The sequence below is a fragment of the Passer montanus genome, unplaced genomic scaffold (assembly GCF_014805655.1).
Source record: "Passer montanus isolate IOZ18808 unplaced genomic scaffold, ASM1480565v1 scaffold230, whole genome shotgun sequence".
Lineage (NCBI taxonomy): Eukaryota > Metazoa > Chordata > Aves > Passeriformes > Passeridae > Passer > Passer montanus.
Window position 1 is genome coordinate 120,173 of NW_024366927.1, and position 14,758 is coordinate 134,930.

Below are 14,758 nucleotides of genomic sequence, written 5' to 3' on the forward strand. Positions count from 1 at the left end.
GCAGCAAGGACTCCACAGGTGATGGTCCTGGGATTTTGGGAGAGGAAAAAACCTCCTTAAAGCATTGTTCAACTTCAAAATGAAGTATAAAAGCTTCTTGGTTAGGTAAACAGTCTGGCAGGGGATGATGCTTCACCTGTAAAGAAACAAATTAAATCCCCTTTGTCAATCAGAATTAGGCCTTGGAAAATGAGGCCTTTGCTGCTGGCAAAGCTCATTTAACAAGGACACCAGATACCATTTCACTTTGTAAACAGAACATTAAAGGTGAATCAGGAAAGTTTGAATCTGACAGAATTCCTGTGAGTTCTCATAGTCAAAGTGCTCATCCTGTATGATAATCTTAAATTGGTGGGCTTCACCTTTAAACTGGTTGGTTTGTTCACAAAGTGAGAAACGGATTTTTTTTTTATAAAGAATTTTAGATTCTGATAAACTGAGGAATTTGGGACAAACTAAGTTGTGTATACACACAAGGAATTTGACTCCTGTAATAAAATTGTTTCTCTTTTCAGTTAACAGTGTCATAGTTGCTCCAATTTTTTGACCATTTTTCTCTTAGGTGAGCATTGGCAGCCCTGAAAAAATGGAACCCATCACAAAAGTTTCCCACATTCCCAGCAGTAGGTGGGCACTGGTGTGCAGCCTTTGTAATGAGAAAGTTGGAGCTTCCATACAGGTAATTCAACCACACAAATATCCACATCTGTTTTCTTTTGTCAGTTTTCAGTAGATAGGAGAATGTGTTGCTGGCTGTTACCATGGATGTAACTGACCTGATCTGCACCACAGCATTTTACACTGGGCAGTGTTGTTTCATGTGCATATTTATTTTGGGTTGTTAGCTGTAAGGCACCTGCAGATCCTTTACAGTGGAAAACCACTCAGAAATGTTAAATAATCCTTTTAAGAAAAATTTAAAAATCTATAAAGACTGAGAAAACATATTACCAAACCTCAGAGTTTTATAAGAGGAGACTCTGGGACAGCAGACAAGATGTTGATGTCCTTTACTTGAGAGTAAATGATGAGGGAATATTATATTTACAGGGTTCCCAGACGAAGACGGCAATGATGAATCTGACTCCATGTTCTTAGACGGCTAATTTATTATTTTATGATCTATATTGTATTAAAGATTACTATACTAAAGAATACTAAACTATACTATATTAAAGAATACAGAAAGGATACAGACAGAAAGCTGGAAAGATAGTAATGAAAACTCGTGACTCTCTCCAGTCCGACACAGCTTGACCCTGATTGGCCAATGAGTCAAAACAATTCACATGAAACCAATGAAACAATCTCCAACCACATTCCAAAGCAGCAAAACACAGGAGAAGCAAATGAGATAATATTGTTTTCCTTTTTCTCTGAGGCTTGTCAGCTTCCCAGGACAGAAATCCTGGGCAAAGGGATTTTTCCAGAAAATATGACTGCCACAAGGGAGTGTAAGGACAGGTGACCCATTTGGGGCAATGTTGTGCTTGTGCAGGAGAAGACAGTAAGACATAGCTCGGCGTTGTGGTGATGCTCCTGATCCTCAGAGCACTTCCAGCAGCAAAACAATCCTCAGGAAGCTCTCTGAGACAGAGAGGGATGACACTACAGTCTCATAAGGAGGCTGAGGTGGAGCCCTTTCTTCTGGGGCTAGCCTGGTGTTACAGGATCCACGGTGGTCAAGCCAGCATTAGGGCACAAACATGGCTCAAGTCCTACCCTGCTTTGAAATGAGTTTATATCTATTTCCCTTTTTTCCTCTGCCCCAAGTGGTTTGATTGAGGCTGCCAGGAAGAGCTGTAAATCAGCAACACTGCAGTAGTTCCAGTGAAACCTATCACAGGCCACTTCCGTGTGAGGAATGTATGAAATAGTAAGTGTTAACTAGAGAAAATAAATCTGTCCACAGCATATAAATTTGCAACCATAATCCCTCCTTGCAGAGCCATCCCCTTCCTCTTGGCTGCTGTTACGTAGCTGAAGCTGTTTTCGTCTGTTCTCCAGGCCACCTTCTGCTATGTGCACAACAATTAGGAAAAGTGGCAGCTGGAAGTGTGCGCCAGGCTGGTCAGGGAGCAGCTGCAATAAGCTGGGAAAAGCAAGATTGCTTATTCCCCCAGGTTCAGCAGATTTCCTCCCGGTGAGACAGGCTTTCCCCTTTTCTCCCAACAAAACATGAGCTGCAGTAAGAGCTAGTTATGGCTAAAGCACTTCTCTGTACTGCCCAGTATTCCAGTTGGGATGCTCCTGGCTTGTTTGTCAGTAGGAGAGGAAAGGGCAAAAGATGCTTTGGTATTTTTTAAGTCCTTTAATAGGCTGCTTTTATTAAACGCTGCTCATTTGAAACCTGTGCAGTTTAAACCCTGCCATACCTTATAAGCCATCTGGCTGCTGAGTCAACCTGAGCAGGGAAACCAGAGTAGAGAGAGATTTGGCTTCTTTACAAAGCATTGTATAAACATCCCAGTCCACTTTGTTGCTCTTTCAGGGTCGGTGGCTTGGGTTAAACATAGTTTTGTTTCCTAGTTAGGAACACCAGTGCTCATTTCCACTTTAAATCCTGTTCACCAGAGGTGTGAGTGGGTCCAGACAAATATGTATGTGTGTTTGTGTATATATACATATTTATATGTATTTAAACCTTTCAGCTGGTGGCTGGTGGTATGTATGATAGCATTTTGCAAAAGGAAGTTAGATATAGTGGAAATGAAGTGCTAAATCAGCTGAACTAGTGCCCATCACTCTCTGATGGCTGAGTTCACTGAGTAGGAAGAAGAATGACAACATTTGAATTTCCTGTTCTCCTCCTCTCCAAGGTGAAGTGAAAGCTGTGAAGTGAAGTAATGGTTGACAGTGATTTAATATTTGACATAATAAAATTGGGATAACGGGGGAAAAAATTCCCTTTGGTTGAGGCCTTTTGGATAGCATGGGTCCAGGTGCTGGGAAAGACTTTTTAATTAAAAGTCTCAGACTGGCCTGGAGCCACCACAGTGTTTTTCCTTCCCCCTGGTGCTGGCACATTCCAAAGGGGAACACTTTACTTCAGTAACGGTGCTGTACACAAGTGGCTCTGGTGTCAGTAGGAGCGTTCCTCTTGTGGCTTTTTCTGCATGGAATGGCGTAGTGGGGCTGGAGGGGGGTTAAACATTCCTGTCCCTCTAGGCCACTTGATCCTTGCCTGGCCTGAAAGCACTAAGTCTAATTAAAGGGAGCAAGGAAGCACGTGCAGCTTGGAAGCAGAGCGCAGTGACAGAGTTCTTCTTCCAAAGCAGCCCCGACTTCTCCAACAGTTTTAGGCAGTGTGGATTCTTAACTTTAGTATTTATTTGGTTAATTGTAATTTATTTTCTCTAGTGTTCAGTGAAGAACTGCAGAACAGCCTTTCACGTCACCTGCGCGTTTGACCGTGGCTTGGAGATGAAGACCATCTTGGCCGAGAACGACGAGGTGAAGTTCAAGTCCTACTGTCCCAAGCACAGCTCCACCAAGAAAGCGGATGCTGAGACTTTGAGTGAAAGCCCAGCTCAGGAGAACAGGAATGGGATTCAGGACACCTCCCTTCCTGCCCACATGGACCCTTTCCACAGCATGGATCAAAACCAGGAGGAGGCCCACAGGGTCAGCTTCCGCAAGCAGAAGCTCCAGCAGCTGGAGGACGAGTTCTACACCTTTGTTGAATCTTTGGAAGTGGCCAAAGTGCTGCGGCTGCCTGAGGAACCGGTGGAATTCCTTTACCAGTACTGGAAACTGAAGAGGAAATCCAATTTCAATAAGCCTTTGATTACCCCAAAGAAGGATGAGGAGGACAATCTGGCTAAACGGGAGCAGGATGTTCTGTTCAGGAGGCTGCAGCTCTTCACGCACCTCCGGCAGGACCTGGAGCGGGTAAGCCCCGGCACTGCCTGTGCTGGCCACAGTTAGCTGAGTTCCCAAACCGTGCTCACAGCTGTGCTGTCAGGCAAGGCCATTAACACTAAATTTCTCCAGAGCACAGCAATTGCACTTTGCACACAGAGGTCAGTCACGGGGCCAGCAGGTCTTGGCGTGTAGCATTCAATCACCTGCAACTGTCGTGTTTTTGCTCGGGCCTTTTTACTGATTAACTCTGATGGCTGTGGACTGTACTGTAGCTAAAGCCTTTTCAGCTTTTAAGGGCTTTCCATGCTCCTTTCACCCAGTGAAAAGGATGATGAAACTTACCTTGATTTGCAGCAGATCTGTTTTTCATTGGCACACCAGAGTAGGATGATCAGTGTAGGTTTGGGAGGTAAATGATGTTTGATTTATTTAGGTTTTGAATAACAGTTCAATAAGATCAGTTTGGTGTTTCAATAAGTGCATCTGATCCTGAATTTCTTTCTTTTTGGGTTAGTTTAAGAGCTCTTAGAACCAGAAAGAACACTGAAATTAGTTTTTCATGTCCCTACAGCACGTGGCTCATGTAGGCCATGGACGAAAGCCGGCTCACGAGGTCCTACCTCAGTAACCTGTAGGTGAACCAGAGCCTCTCTTTCATAATACTGTCTAATCTTTAAATCTGGACAGCAGGTGCTCATGGATGTACTGCATCCTTTGTAAAGGATCCTGATGCCTAATTACTCTTACAATGAATTGCTGTAGTTATTCTTTTGAATTTTCTCCTAGTTTCAACTCCAGCCCATGGCCTTTCTGTAGCTGTTCAGATGGCCCAGATCCTGGCTGCTACCTGGGCTCTTTTGTTCCTGCTCCATGTGCTCAAGCTTACTTGTCATCTTCTCTTTGATCAGCTAAATAATTAGAGTTTGTAACTATGTTCTCTGGATCTTAAATTATGCTGTGTGTATCCTTTCCATTTCTAAATGCGATGTCAAAACAGGATATGTGATTTTAGTAATATTTGAATGTTTTACTACTCTGTTCCCACTGATTGTACATTCAAGATAAGTTGGATTTTAAAAAAGGGACCTTTGCAAAAACAAACACACTTGTTACATTTCTCCAGATCAGACCAGAAGGCTGTAATTCACAGGGCACCACCTTGCACCACTGAGAGAGCAGCCTTAGAATAATTTTCCTGTACTTTTCAGTCATTCCCTCATCTGGGAAATATTAAATACTGAGCACATTCAAGGATTTCCAACAGTTCCCTAGATTTTGCATGTCTGTGACTCAGGTGTTTGTAGAAGTTACTTCTGTGCTGTGGTTCTCCAAATCTGGTAGAATAATCTGTCAATTAAATTGCCTGTCAATTCAACAGATAATTTGTCAGTTAAACAGACTGTTCTCTAAGAATTGTGTTGAAGGTAGTTAAATTTCAATTGTTTAAATTTAAATGGTTTAAATTTTAATTGTACACCATTTGTTTAAAAGGTGTGCAGTACTCCAGCTGAATGAGTTCAAAGCACAGGTAGGGCAATATCCTGGGAATACAATTCCTGTAAAACCCATGCCCTTGCTGTCTTCCAGGTGCGTAACCTCACTTACATGGTGACACGGAGAGAAAAAATCAAGAGATCTGTTTGCAAAGTTCAGGAACAGATATTCAATAGCTACGCAAAGCAGTTGGAACAAGAAAGAGTTTCAGGTATGCCTCAGTGTTCCCTTCCTCGTGTTAGAGCACAGGGACAAGGTTTGCTTACAGGCTGTGAAGGACAAACAGGGCCTCATTTGTTCTCATTTAATTCCTCAGAAAGATGAATACCTTCAAAATCACTGCAGTGGCCAGATTATCCTTGAACTATTGAGTAACTAATAAACCATATTTTAGATGGCATCAGGGAGATCCACTTGCTGTTGCTTTTTGCCTCTGTCTCTGAGGAGTGTCTTTGTCTTAGTGGACAGAGGAGTGTTAGGAGGAGTTATGTTTGCTACAATTAAGTGCAGGTACAGGAATATAAAACCACACCAGCAGGATGCTGTGAAACCCTGACATAGCCACAGAGCTGTGACCTAAAAGTGCAGGACAGGCAGCCAAATACCCATTTCTGATGTGCACACGTCAGGCATGAGGAGCAGAGTTAAAACAGGTACATTGCAAACTGGTGTTTATCTCCACAGCTATGGGATTGCTTAACTTGAACTCTTTTGCTTCCATGCAGGTGTGCCTTCCTCATTCTCCGTGGAAAGCACGGTGCTGTTCAACAGCCCGTCGCTGGGCCCCAACGCCCCCAAGATCGAGGACCTGAAGTGGCATTCTGCGTTCTTCAGGAAGCAGATGGGCACATCTCTGGCCCGCTCCTTGAAGAAACCCCACAAGAGAGACAGGGTAAGAGACAGGTCTGGGAACAACAGCAAATCCCTGCTGAGGCAGCCCAGCCCGAGGGAGGGAGGCGCAGCTCCAGGCAGCTTTTTAAATTTGGACAAGCCCTTTGCCGAGACACGGATTGTGGCGGCACAGCAGAAGAACGGCGTCGTTCTACCAGAGCACAGGAAGAGAAGGGACAATCGCCCTCAGTGTGAGGTGACGAAGGCAGAGCTGAAGGAAAAGACTTCCAAACACAACCACAAACCGCTGAGACCCACAGAACTCTCTCAGAGGCAACTGGAAAACAAAAGGGCTGTGAACCACTCCGGTGGGAGGTCAGCAGCACCTGGCACTCGGAGGGATATAGTGCCTAAATGTAACGGGGGTCTGGTCAAAGTAAACTCTAATCAGACAGTAGTTAAAGTGCCTACCACGCCCACGAGCCCGGGGAAAAACTGGGGCGGATTCCGAATTCCAAAGAAGGGGGAGAGGCAGCAGCAGGGGGAGAGCCTGGAGGAGGCCTGCTGCCAGAACTCCGGCTACCCCTACCTGGGTGTGGGCAGAGTTGCAGCAAAGGACAGGACAAAAAGCAAGTTAAAGCCTGACAGTGAGAACGATGGCTACGTCCCCGACGCCGAAATGAGCGACTCGGAGCCAGAAGTGGCTGAGAAGAAGTGCAGGCAGCAGAGGCTCAGCCCCAGCAGCAGCATCGGCAGGAGGACGGACATTATTCACAGGAGCATCCTGGCCACCTGACTGACACAGGGACGGGGTCACTAGAGTCACACTGCCTACAAGCCAACTCTACCTTACCCATCAGTGTGGGAGAGGAGCATTCTTAGAGCTACAGACTGACAAAATGAAAGCCCATTTTTTCTGAGTTGTATAAGTATGTTTACATGCACTTAAAGCAGTTTTAAGCTCATTGGTTTTGGTTTTTTTTTTTTTTTTTTTTTCCTCTCCTCTGCCCCATCCACACTGTCTTACCCTCCTCATTTCTGTGAGAAGTTTGAATCTCCCTTATTTGCAACTTTCGTGAGTGAGCAGAAAAGTGACATCACTACTATAACAGGAGTTGGGATGCACACAACTCGCAAAAATCGTTTAAAAGGGGCTGGGAGGGTAGGAGGAATCAGGCTGCGTTCATCCCTTCTAGCTAAAAGGCACTGAAAATTTTACTCCCTTCCCCTGATTTCTGGAAAAGCACAAGCTCTTAATTTAACTCGTGTGTATTGAATGGAAGATGGTTGTTAGACCATACTGCACTGCGCTGGTAAGTCCCATTACAAATGCTCCCCGTCCCTGGGCAGGGGCTGCTCTTTCTCCTCTCTTTGCAGGATGTGTTCTGTTGTGTTCAGTTTGAGCACAGGTGGCAGCTCAAACCCCTCCCTATGGTCCAGAGTTTACATGTAAGTGATGACCAGGCACAGCCAAGACGTTGCACTGGAGGAGGAGGAACGGACAGGGCAGGGCTTGAAAGATTGGGACTGACACAAAGGATGTTCCCAAGTGGCTCAGTTCTGAGCAAGGGGCAGGTTTGGAGGTACCAGCACTCCAGGAATAACCAACCTGTCACCCATGGTCAGGCACCTGCCTTCGGGAGTGTGATGACAATTCCAGACAGAAGTTTTCTATGGCACTAGGCAGGAGGATTTCCCAAAGGCCACCACAGATGCACTAATGATATGTACTGGGAGAGTCAGGCTTATGACACTAAAATGTTGCTTTAAATGGACACAAATATATATTTTTAAATAGGATAAAACACAAAGGCAATACATTGTGATTAGCTCTTTACAGTCAAGCCAAGAAAAAACTATTTGGTTCTATTATGGATTAGATTAGATGGAAAAGGGAACTTGTATTCTGATTGTGTACTTTTTTAATAATTGCAAGTGGCAATAATGAGTAAGCTGTGAGCAATAATATGAACAGGTTGTGAGGATACTGTTTTGTACTGAGTGCACACACTGCAGTGGAGCATTAGGAGCCTGTCCATTTTGGAATTTTTCGTAGATGTAGGAGAGGTATGTACTGGTGAAAAGCAGCAGCAGCAATGTGTTAACAGAGAGATGGGCATGAAGAAGCTTCTTCTCCTCCCCTTTCCCACTCCCAGCCTGCTGTTATGGCATCCACTCACCTTGGAATGCCTGATCCTTGCCTCCCGAGGAGGGAACACTGACAACACTGAATTCCTCTGCCATAGGACTGAGGATTCAATCAGAAAATAAAAAAAGACTTAACACCCTATCTTGCTATGCAAGTTAACATTATGAATTAAATATTTCACCAGAATGCATCCCTGTTTTAAAACTTGGAAGTCTTAATCTTTTGAGGAAGGGGAATTTTGTGTAAGATAATATACTTTCACAAATCTGTTGCTGGTCCCAAGAATAAACACATGATTTACAGAGGTGAAAGTAAAGCAGGGCACTGGTGACTGAGGTTACATAGCCACTCTTGGGATGTCTTCAAAGTATAAACAGCAAACAGAGAAAAGGTAAAAGCCAGTAAGTTCTACTCAACATTCAGCAACATTCTCCAGACAGGCACTGGTATTTCGTGTAAGAAAGAAGCTCATGACCACACAGGAATTGTCAAGCCATAGATGGAATACCCGAAATTTGGATTCTGAGTAAACCTTTAACCTCACACCCCTTGGACAGAGGTACCTTGTTAATTTGCACTATATTATGAACACTTACGTTGTGCAGAGTGAATGCCTTAGCTGCTTTGTCCCCTGGCACTGAGGGCAGAAAGCTTTGTGAGGTTTCCAGCGGAGCTGACCCCAAACCAAAAAGGCTGTGGTAGGACCAGCTCTGTAGGTTAGTTTTGTCCCTGTGCTTAGCCCTCAGCAGGAGGTGCTGCAGGTACTGCAGTGACAAACCCACCCTGTGTTTCACTGGGATTTGCTGGAGTTCTGTTTCCAAGCGTGACCTTTCCTTTTGCTGACTGACCAAGAGATCTTTGATATGATCCGTGTGTTCTGTCCAACTGTAGGCTAGTTGAACGTCTGTAGAGTTGCCTGGAATGTCATTTGTTAGGTTATAAACTCACACAAATCTAAATGAAGGGTTCATGTTGTGTACAAATCTTGATTTCAGAAGTTTGAGACAATTGTGATGACATTTGTAAAATCTGTACAGATTTTTCACTATGTGCCTAGCTTTGGTGTCCATTCAGCTGAAATTAATTAAAAAAAGGTGCATGAAGAGAAACAGAAATAAAAAGTATATGTAGAGATGACTATTTTATATTACATGGCCCAATCCTGTATTTATTTTCTCCCTTTTTTGAAGTATTTCTAAAGACCTAGTTGAAACAGCTGTATTTTTTGTTAAAATATTCCGTAGAATTGTGCCTTTTGTCTGTATGTGAATAAATGCTGTACATTTTTGCAGTATCCTTGCCAGCAGTGGTTTAGACCTCCCCCTAATTTGTGTTTGGGTTTCTACAAATACACTTCACTGCAATGATCTGGACAGCTTTCATGGATTAGTGCAGGTATCACCATGCACACTGCAGCTGCAAGATTTTGTAAATTTTTAAGGGTTTTTTTTTTTTTAGGACTGCTTGTTACTGACAGCTGTGCCCATCCCACCAACAGAACACTGTGTGGTTTTCCCCTTGGCATCCTCACAGAGGTGTTGCTTACCTCAAAACATTTACATTTGTAGACAGAGGATGTCCTTGTTAAGTCCATGATCTCTGCACATGTTCCACTGGAAAAGGAACCTGAGGTTTGAACCCATGGCTCTTTGGGATAATCAGGCTGAAAGTTCATTCACACTCTGATCTGGCTGGGGTCATGCATTACTGAGGGAACATTTTCTTGTATAGCAGGATTTCCAGGAGATGAGGATTCCTCTAAACTCCAGATGCAGACATACGGAATGGACGTGGTGCCAAGCAAGAAAAGGCAAGGCAAGGCTGTGAAAAGACACTCTGAGCAATCCATGTTGAAAAAAACCAGATCTCCCAGTGTGGGAGCAACATGGGAGCAGCCTCCTCTAGCCACCTCAGGGAAATGAAAGGAGGTGGTGGGTGTATGATGAGCTCCATGTCACCACACTCCTCCTTGTGACCAGCACAGAAACCTTTTCCTTTCCTGTGTCATCTGCTGGAATTGCTCTCCTGCCCCTTGTGTCATCGCTGCAGTTCCTGTTCTGGCAAACAGCCACCAGGTAGGAGCTGCACCCCAAGGTGAAATGAATATACCCATAATGAACAGGAAAGCATGCAGGTGCCGTTCTGTGCCTCCAGGAACAAATACCCAGATCCTGAGAAGTGCCTGCCCCTTCCAACCAGGTTTCACTTCACAGCCAGAGCCTGCCTTTGAGGAGTGAAGGGGATTAATGGCTCACACAAAATCTTCCAGGTGGCCTGTCATCATCTCAGCTGTGCATTATGCAAATGGAAACAAGGTGCCTGGTACTTGCCTGCCTCTGTTATCACTCAGCTGATTGATGAAAATCTCACCCAAACAGACAGTGGAGCTTCTGAAAAATGTATCCGTGTTGTTTTGGAGAACCTTCGACATCTTTTAACTAAAACTGAGATTTAGAGATTGCGGTGGATACAGGCATCTATCAAGAAGAAAAAGCAACCACTGTAGGAACTAGTGGCTTTCCCTGCAGGAAGCAGGAATTGTTTCCAAGAGTGTATCCATCTTGCAGGCTGTACCTGAACAGCCAAGATTTCAGGAGGCAGCACAAAGTCTTGTTTCCAGACGGAGATAAGCCCAGCTCTGTCCTCTAAAATGCAAATATGGTGAAGATCCACTGCCATGGACACACAGGTTTATTAATCCAAATGAGACATTTCCATCAAGCACTGGGCAACGCTACCCAGCAGCTGCATGAGAGGTTAGAAACCAGAATTGCACTCTTCACATTTAAGTGGAAGGACAAGCAATTATGTCAGTTAAGGCCAAGATGTGAGCACTTCAAAATCACTCAAACACCTATCAAATGCTTGTAATATATGCTAAAAGAGAAAATTGAATTTGGCTGTAATTGTACAATGATAGCTATGACCTGTCTCAACTATCAAAAAAACTCCATGTACATGAGGATTCCCACATCTTGGCATCTGTACAGCTGAAACCCACTAGAAGGCATAAAGGCTGGATGACTTCACCTCTGTGCAAATTGAAGTAAGAGACTGGAAGTTCGCAGATACGTTCAAACCAAGGCAGCAGACCAACAGAAAAGCAAGGAATTGCAAAATAATTATGAAGTTGATAGTATATTAAGAAGAAAAAGCACAACTGCAGGAAGATTAGAGAGCTTAGAAATGAGCTGAGTAGCCATAGCTGCACTTTAGGGCCATCAAACCAAATCAAACTGAATTCTTCGCACTGGCAGGCAATGGAGGTGTCATGCAGCTCAAACACTGACCATCAAAAGAGCAACTCTTTGGCACTCATGCTGTAATGAGTCTAATTATAATTCACAAAGGAGCTTCAAATTGTTCCCAAGTTACCTGCACTATAAGGAAAAATGAAAGATACTGACTGCACATGAGCAAAGCCAAGATGAATTTCAACAGAAGTGTTATCTACTGCCTGTACACAATCTCATCGCAGCTGGAGCTAGTGGATTTTAGACCAAAAACCCCTGAATGTGCCACAGCACTGTCAGATTTTTTCATTTGCTACATAAAGGACTTGAATGACAACATTTTGCAGTCTTCCTCCAATCTTTATTGTGCATACAGAGACAGGATCTTCATCTACTCCTTTCCTTACCAGAATTTGTCTTACAAGCCTTGCTGTGCTTTTGACTGTAGTGCTCCAACATGAAGTTTCTCCAGCAACCCTCCTAAACTCCCAACACGGTGAATGAAAAATACACGTGTTTAAATATTTTCCAGATCCTTCAGGGAAGCAGCTTTTTTATTCTGTGTAGTTATCAGGCTGAGCTGTAATGAAACACAAGCAGATGATAGCTTCATAATAACTGCTGTAGGATCAAAGTAACAGTAACAGTAGAACTTCCACACTGAATGTGTCATGAAGGAGGGGGAACAAGCACAGGCAGTGTGAACAGCAGAATTTACAATATACACTGTAGGTGACTACTGCTTTTGTGTTAATTCAGATCCCAGAGAATACAAGATGATAGGTAGCAGGAATACACTTTAAAAAACATCTACAGGATAGATATTTTATATTTGTGCAAACATTATCTTGTATTTTTTATGTTTCTTACTGAATCATTTTTTCAGAATAAGCTAAGATTTTCAATCATTGAACTGACCACAATAAAAGTGTAATTTCTAGGCTCCCTACTAGTCCAGCTCTAGTCTATATTTGATACAATTTTACAGTGAAGGTGGATAAAGTAGTGAGAACACACAAGTCAGAAAGCAGCCCTCAGCCTACAGGTTAGGAATAGAGAAAATCAGCATTCTGAGTCTGATGGAATTCACATGTGAACATTTGGCCTTCTGGGGCCTATGAGAGAATAAATACCCAGATTCAGAAGAAGGGACAGTCTTGCAGCACTACTGGAGACCATTAGCAGGGATAGTGCCAGTATGTATTTTTTTGGGGTGGAGAGAAAAAGGAAGGGGCTTGGCACAGCAGTTCTGAAATCACTACAGAGCAGCCAGGCCTTTGCAGCAACCTCTGCCATGAGGGCAAGGCAGTTTTGAAGTCTGGTAACAGCATTTGGGCTGCATAACATCAAATCTCTTTGTTATCTTTCAGAGAAAGCCTGGTGAGGAACAGCTAATTACCAATGTTTTCAGGAACAGCAAGACCTCTTCCTCTATGGGCACCAAGGCCATGAGTTTATTCCCTTGAAATGTGACATAAGGATGTTTTGGTTTTTATGGGAAGACAGCATCTTAGAAGCATTAGAGCTAAACAGATCCACATAACAAACAGGAGGTTAAAAAAAAAATAAATTCCTCTTTCAGAGCAAATCTTCAGCAGCTGAATAGACCTTGTCATGACAGAGAGCATTTAGAGCCAGGAACCACAGCTTATGTTATGACAGCTTGGCAGCTATGCCCATTTATTCACTGCTGTTGGGAAAAAAAAAATGCCATTTGTCCTAACTGAGCAATTTAGGTCAGCCAAACATCTCTCCTCTCTGCAGCTCACATGGGGTCACCCACATTAACAAGCTGCAATTTGCAAATGGTTTTCCTAAATCACTGAAAAAAAAAAAAAAAGCAGGAGGCAGAAAGACCATCTTTACTTAATAGGAGGCCAACTTGAGTAATGAACTTCCTTGGCAAAAAAATGAACTCAGTATATAAGCTCCCATGGGATTTGCTTCAAGTTCTACAGCTGAAACACTATGGAAAACATTTAATACCAAGAGGGATACACTCTCTCACCTTTACCTTTCCAATGGCCTGGAAAGAAACAAGCATTTCCTACTCTGTCTGCACAATTTCTACCACTGCAGGAGCTGCTGCACAGAGCTGTCACACAGAGCCAATGGTAACTGCAGTGGGTGCACTCCAGCACACCAGCAAACAGCAGCTACAATTATTTAAGGGTTTTTTTGTCTTTGTTAATTTGCCTTTTCTAAAGCTGGAAAGGCCTGTACACCTTCATTCACATATTTTGAACTGTGCAGGTTTCATTCATATGAAACTGGTTTCCACAAACAAACCTAAGCTGTCAAACATCCTGTCAGAATGTGACACGTCCAAAATCCAAGGTTGTTAAAACTGTGTTGGTAATAATGCTCATCAGTGATCACCTCTGCCTCAGGAATGATGTAAAGTGAGTACTTTTGCATATTCCATGTGCTTGGATAACACTTTTTGTGAGCTGGGTACCTGCTGGGATGCTGTGGCTGCTCTCTGTTCTGCCTGGCTCAGCCGCCTCTGAAGCCTGTCGATGTATTCCCGATATTCCATCATCAGCGTCTCATCCTGTGGAAACAGAATCTCTCATCACAATGCCAAGTTCTTTTACACTGAACCCACTCATTCAGTGGATAAAGTAGCAAAAAAAGCCTTAGCACAAGAGGAGTGTCAGAAGTGGAACTGTTTGCCCCTTACAATAAAAGCCTGAGGACAAACTGCTGACACATCATAGAGAATTTCCAGCTCAAATGTGACATGATCTGACTTTTCCAATCAGTCAATCTGCAGGGGAAGTTTTACTCATTTCACCACCTTGAAGCAAGATGGATTAAGGCTAACATTTTAATTCAGGTTATTTAATCCATGCAACCTTACAACATAAATGATTTAGCAATTTAGCTCAGATGAAAGAGGAATACAGTAGATAATACAAATGGGAATATGTAAAAATATAAATCTGCTACAGATCTCCTCTGTTCCCTTCAAAGGGTCTGTAAAAAGCCTTTCTTAAACAACCTTTACTCACTTCTCATATAATTTTTGTCCTCTAAATAACACAGCACTACAAAAAAACAAGACAGAAGGATTTATCCTGGATGTTATCCCAGGTTTATAGCTGACAGGAAAGCCCTTTCCTAAGTGGCCATTAATTATTGAACAATGCACATTCCAAAACAACCCTGCCCTTCATGTTTAATG

The 14,758-nt window shown here is 43.3% G+C and overlaps 2 protein-coding genes across 16 annotated transcripts in view; one reads left to right on the forward strand and one right to left on the reverse strand.

The window, feature by feature from the left end:
- The window catches only part of JADE1 (jade family PHD finger 1), a 45,799-nt gene extending 33,889 nt beyond the window's left edge, over positions 1-11,910 (forward strand). For 10 of the 13 annotated variants that reach the window (XM_039710778.1, XM_039710781.1, XM_039710772.1 and 7 more), the window contains 4 exons: positions 563-679; positions 3,361-3,891; positions 5,452-5,569; positions 6,084-9,641. In XM_039710778.1, the coding sequence (XP_039566712.1) occupies positions 563-679; positions 3,361-3,891; positions 5,452-5,569; positions 6,084-6,985 (1,668 nt within the window). In that variant the 3' untranslated portion in view covers positions 6,986-9,641. Of the gene's footprint in view, positions 1-562; positions 680-3,360; positions 3,892-5,451; positions 5,570-6,083; positions 9,642-10,069 lie in introns of those variants that run through there. The other 3 variants (XR_005627605.1, XR_005627606.1, XM_039710783.1) reach the window with 3 other exon arrangements.
- SCLT1 (sodium channel and clathrin linker 1) overlaps positions 11,911-14,758 on the reverse strand; it is a 28,518-nt gene continuing 25,670 nt past the window's right edge. For 2 of the 3 annotated variants that reach the window (XM_039710786.1, XM_039710784.1), the window contains exon 20: positions 12,163-14,125. In XM_039710786.1, the coding sequence (XP_039566720.1) occupies positions 13,958-14,125 (168 nt within the window). In that variant the 3' untranslated portion in view covers positions 12,163-13,957. The other variant, XM_039710785.1, reaches the window with a different exon arrangement.